General features: G+C 35.5%; 2 protein-coding genes across 2 annotated transcripts in view; one reads left to right on the top strand and one right to left on the bottom strand.

Moving 5' to 3' along the window:
* The window catches only part of LOC136241853 (uncharacterized), a 29,555-nt gene that overhangs the window by 8,933 nt on the left and 15,300 nt on the right, over nt 1–5,322 (bottom strand). The window lies entirely within an intron of this gene.
* LOC136241839 (E3 ubiquitin-protein ligase TRIM71-like) lies at nt 30–3,254 on the top strand. The gene is made up of 2 exons (XM_066033191.1): nt 30–118; nt 840–3,254. Exon 2 carries the CDS (start codon nt 861–863, stop codon nt 2,898–2,900), a length of 2,040 nt encoding a protein of 679 aa, XP_065889263.1. The 5' UTR covers nt 30–118; nt 840–860; the 3' UTR covers nt 2,901–3,254.

Here is a 5,322-nt window from a genome sequence, read left to right as displayed (position 1 = left end):
ATGAGGGCGTGTGCTTGTATAGCAGTGATTGTGGTATTTCCTTACAAATATTATTAATTTTGCAGTTTCCGAGCGACCTTTGAGCAAAAATCGGTTTGTTGAATGTATCTTGTGTGGTGTAAGTTGGAAGTTTTTCAATTTCTTTTGTTGACTCGTGTTCCAAGGGGTGTGGCACGTTATTCACATTACAATTGAGATATTTCTTATTTTATTGCTGGAATCCTACTTCAGTAATTTTAATTGCACTTTCAGAAACTCATCACAGAATGTTCTGTATAGCCACGCCCACTTGACATTGAAAGCACTAGTTCCATCTAGACACTTACGACATTTTGACAAAATCTTGTTTCTCTAGCCCATATTTTTAGTGCAAAAATATCACATTCATACATGATCATTTGCAAGTAAGGATAATAGTGCATGTTAGAAAATGCTCTAAGCCACAGTAATTGCAGGCTTTCTGGTTATAAAGGATAGCTAAACCATTCTAAAGGTAATACATTGCGTTTTACTGCCTATCGAGGTGCAAGAAATGTTTTCTGTACTGTAAAATGATAGCCAGTCTTACCAGCATCAAAACATGTTGATAACAGTGAGTTTTGTTGAAATGGAAGAATAAAAAGTGATGCAGGTGGGGGATGAGAAACAGTTGTCTGGTATTTATACAATTCAGTATATAACTTCTGTACACTAACTGTGCATGTAGTGAGCACATCAGTTACTATTTAAAATACATAATTTACCATAGCTATTTGTTGCTTTAAACTTCAGGACTATTATTTGATGTATTTCAATGACTACACTACACAGTGTTATTACATCCTTTACTTGTAATGTAGGTACAACAATCACTGACTACAATGGCTGATAAACAGGAGACTAACAAGAACACTGCTAACAACCTGAGCTGTTCTCTTTGTGCTAAATTTGTTAAGATCCTGAGACACAAATCAGAAGATGACACTGATGATGAAACAGAAGTGAAGTGTGATGATTGTGGTAGTGATGACCCAGTTGTGGCTCTGTGTATCAACTGTACCTTATGTCTGTGTGAAGACTGCAACAAGTACCATAGCCAGAAGAACAAGACACATGATGTTGTTCAGCTGAGTGGAGTATGTCTCCCTATGGCAACTGGTGGTGCAGGTGTCCAGCCTAAAGAGAAGGTTCTTAACTGTACCAAACATCCTAAAAATGAACTAGAATACTATTGTCAAAATTGTCAAAATTTAATCTGCCTGTCTTGTTCAGTAAAGGAACATGTTGAACACGCACATGATATTGTGGAGATAGCAGCCACCAAACACCGAAATTCACTGATAAAAGTAATTGATTCAGTTGAGGAGATGTGTGAAAATCTGTCCAAAGCTGAGAAGAACATAATCAGTATGAAGGACAAAATACAAAGACAAGTCAAACAAATTGACATAATCATTGACGAACATTATGCTGAGCAACTTACTAAGTTAAATAAACATCATCTACAACTCAAAAAACAATTGCAAGATGAATTGTCACAGAAGGAGGAAGCAGTGACCACACAACTGGAAGACATAAAATCAGTACAAGATCAACTGGCAAAGATGAAGAAACAACGTGAAGCTCTTGAGAAGATTCCTGACCTCAAGGTGTTATCCAAAAAGAAAGAAGATATAGAGAAAGGCATGAAGGAGGTTAGTGAGAAATACAAAACACTGAACACTCTACCTGTTGAAACTGACTCAATTGAATTTGTACCTGTCAACAATCCTAATCTACTGCTAGGTCATCTGTTTACTTCTGCACATCCACATACTTCAGAAGTGGTTGATCTTCCTCATAACATAGGTTATAACACCAAGGTAGATTTCACCATCCAAACACGAAATTGTAAGGGTGAAAAGTGCACAAAGGGAGGTCATCACATATCGGTAGAGTTAAAATCAGTTACAGGCAATGTCACCATTGGGGAGGTGAAGGATAACAATGGTGGTAGATATGTGGCTTCTTTTGTAGTTGGAGATGCTAAATTGTCTGTGTCCATAAATGGGCAGCAAATTAGGGGAAGTCCATACAGCATTGTTGTGGGTAGGAATTACCAAGGAATCAATATGCCTGATGAGATAGTAAATGATAATGGTAGCATGAGGTATCCATGGGGTATTGCATTTGGTAAGGATGGCATGTGGGTAGTGGTTGATTACTCCAAAAATTGTGTGTACATATTTAATGGTCAGGATGAATTAGTGAAAAAGTTTGGCAGTAATGGTAGCAGCAGTGGCCAGTTCAGTAGTCCTATTGGTGTTGCTTTTGATAGTGACAATTACTTTTACATTACTGAGTGTGATAACAAGAGAGTACAGAAGTTCAATATCAATGGTAATTACCTACTACAGTTTGGTAATGATGGTGATGATAAGCTCAGTAGTCCACATGGTATCACAACACACAACAACAAAGTATATGTTGCTGATTATGATAACAAACATATTGCAGTGTTCCAAACTAATGGTCAATTCTGCACCTCTTTTGGTTCTGAACACTTGAGTGGTCCCCGTGATGTAGCAGTTAACACAAATAATCAGTTGCTTGTTGTTGATTATAGTAATCACTGTGTAGTCACTTTTACTCTTGATGGTCATTATGTAAGCAAATTTGGTACACAAGGATCTGGTAGGGGTCAACTTAGTAGTCCATGTGGTCTTGCCATCGATAGTAATGGGTTCATCTTAGTAGCTGAATATAGCAATCATCGAGTATCAATCTTTGACAAGTTAGGAAACTACATTGATAGCTTTGGTTCCTATGGATCTAATGCTGGTCAGTTTAGTATACCTCGTGGTATAGCTCTTAGTCCTAATGGTAGCATCTATGTTAGTGACACTGGTAACAAAAGGGTTCAAATCTTTTCCAACTACTAACATCTAACACTTTTATTATTTCACACAACTGACTACTAATTCTATACACTATTACTGTACACACATTATTGTGACATGTGTATACACACACTTTATTAATTTTTGTACTTGACTATAGCTATACCATTGTAATATCTACTAGCACTGTAACTACTAACTTGTATCAATCAACTGTTGTATACGAGTAATATTATTTTTAAAGAATTTTTTTTTGTAAATTACACATACACATAATAAAACAATACATTATTTTCTGTACTCGTAATATTTCTATTATACACACACACACACACACACATACACCATCAATTGTTATATATATAGTTAACAAAAGGTTGATGTTTTTGATTTGAACTATGTAATAAAGTACAAGTGTAGGTGTGTTTTGATAATGAGGAAAAAGAGAAGGATGCATGGGGGCAAACTTTAACCATTCAAAGCTATTTTATATAAAATTTAATTTGGTCTGCAATTCCTACAGCATGCAATTAACTAATAGGGATCATATAACAAGTAGGGAAACAAGGGAGGTCACGATCACCTATACAACTACAGATATATCAATGAACATTTAATCCTTAATTGAGCATATGCCCTGGGATTAAAATAATGTCTGCTATAATTATACCAATGGTTTATTCTATTCTTAAATGGGTAGGAATTAACTTAATACTGTGTTTCAGAAACTAAATACTCTGCGCTAGCTGTATCGGATTCGAATGCACTCATTAGGGTGATTTTCCAAAATACGGTCATATTGTATGTGTAATAATTGACTAATTGTATCATGCAACACTTTTAAATCGTTGTCAATTCTCTTTATCTCAGTACAACTTTTTACCCAGAAATGTGGGAATATATAGCTACACAAGACTGTAGTCTCCTGAGCATGTCTGACACTGCAGACCTTGGAAGACTCAGATATTCCAAAAGTAGCAATGATTAATTTTTTTGCAATAGGGGATATCAATACAGGTTACGGTAAGTCATTTATTGTATGCATGTAATTTTTCATGGGTATTAATATTGTTGTAATTAATCTAGTTAGTTGCAATTGTAAATGGAATATTTCTAATTGTAGCTGAAACTATTATCACACATGAAAGGTACGAGAATCTCATCAACTGTTGACTTTATAGCTAGCTTGTTTTCTACAGCATATAATCTTTAGCTATACACACAGCCTATATATCACCATAAAATTTTGAAGTGAGTGTTTTTGCATACCTATAACCCCCTCCTCCCACCCAAAAGAAGCCATTTTATGTACTAAATACAACTGTATCTCATAAAGGCCTCAAACACTACAAGTCCAGTATTTACCTATCATTGTACTTCACACAAAGAGTATTCTCCAACCAGTAAACAGATCAAATCTCATTTTATTAAAAATAAAACATTTGATTGCATGACTGGTAAGATATTCAGCAATTACAGACTGACTACTCTGATAGGGCATCTCAAGCGGTATATAATTATTTCCAAAAGTGATCCGGGTGAATCTGGAGTAGCTGGAACACTTCCTATGGCCCAAATAGTTGCCACTAAATACTGGGTAGACAAGCCTACCTAGTTCTGCTATCCTTATTATATACAGTAGACCATCAATTATCCAAATACAGAATGACCACTCTATTAGAGTATTTTGAGTACACTGTATATCCTATTAGTAGGTATTCCAGCCTGATTTTTAAATTTTGGAAAAATGGGCTTTTTATATGCTCAATAGATAGAGTATTGATTGCCGATCTCAGAAATATATAGTTTGTTGGGTTGGAATTAGCTACTTTTGGCATGCACAGTGCTTAAAAACTGAAAAAAGGTACATTTTTTCTGTTGGGCTCCCCTTACATTTTAAAGGGAAAAATGTCACAATCAAATCAGGAAGCCATCTATCAATCTGGACTATCTTGAAACTGCAGTTGCTTCTAGCTGCAAGTTTGTACATGTAATGAGAGTAACTTCAGATTGTATCAGATCTCAGCAATCTTTGTATGCTTTGTGGTGAGCAAATTAAATAATTATGTTTCACCTACGTACTACACACTTCTCAATACAATGGTGTATACAATGGTGTATACCCATAGGCAAGAGGTTATGTCAAGTAAGCAAAAACATCAAATTAACAACTTATAAAGGTAAACAACTAAAGTAGAGGTGCAACAATGATGCAACAATACCTAAGGTGGAGTTGTGGTTTCAATTATGGCATTGTTATGTCGACTTTGAAGTGGTTTATACTTTTGAGCTGATGACACAGCCATCAGAAAATTGCTCTGGAGCTGAAAATTGCTAACCAGAGCGAAGTAACTACACACTTTAAAGTAAGCACCAGTGACTACCTTCCACCCGACAGTAGGTTTTTTAAAGTTTTAAAGTATTCTACATACATTACAAGGCTTGAAAAGATTACAAAACAACA

Source organism: Dysidea avara, chromosome 12 (genome assembly GCF_963678975.1).
Source record: "Dysidea avara chromosome 12, odDysAvar1.4, whole genome shotgun sequence".
Taxonomy (NCBI): Eukaryota; Metazoa; Porifera; class Demospongiae; order Dictyoceratida; family Dysideidae; genus Dysidea; species Dysidea avara.
Note: the sequence above shows the minus strand (reverse complement) of the source record. Positions and strands in the feature narration are given on the sequence as shown.

Bases quoted from the DNA above. Each gene is read 5' to 3' on its own strand.
- LOC136241839 (XM_066033191.1), top strand. From the start codon at position 861: ATGGCTGATAAACAGGAGACTAACAAGAACACTGCTAACAACCTGAGC.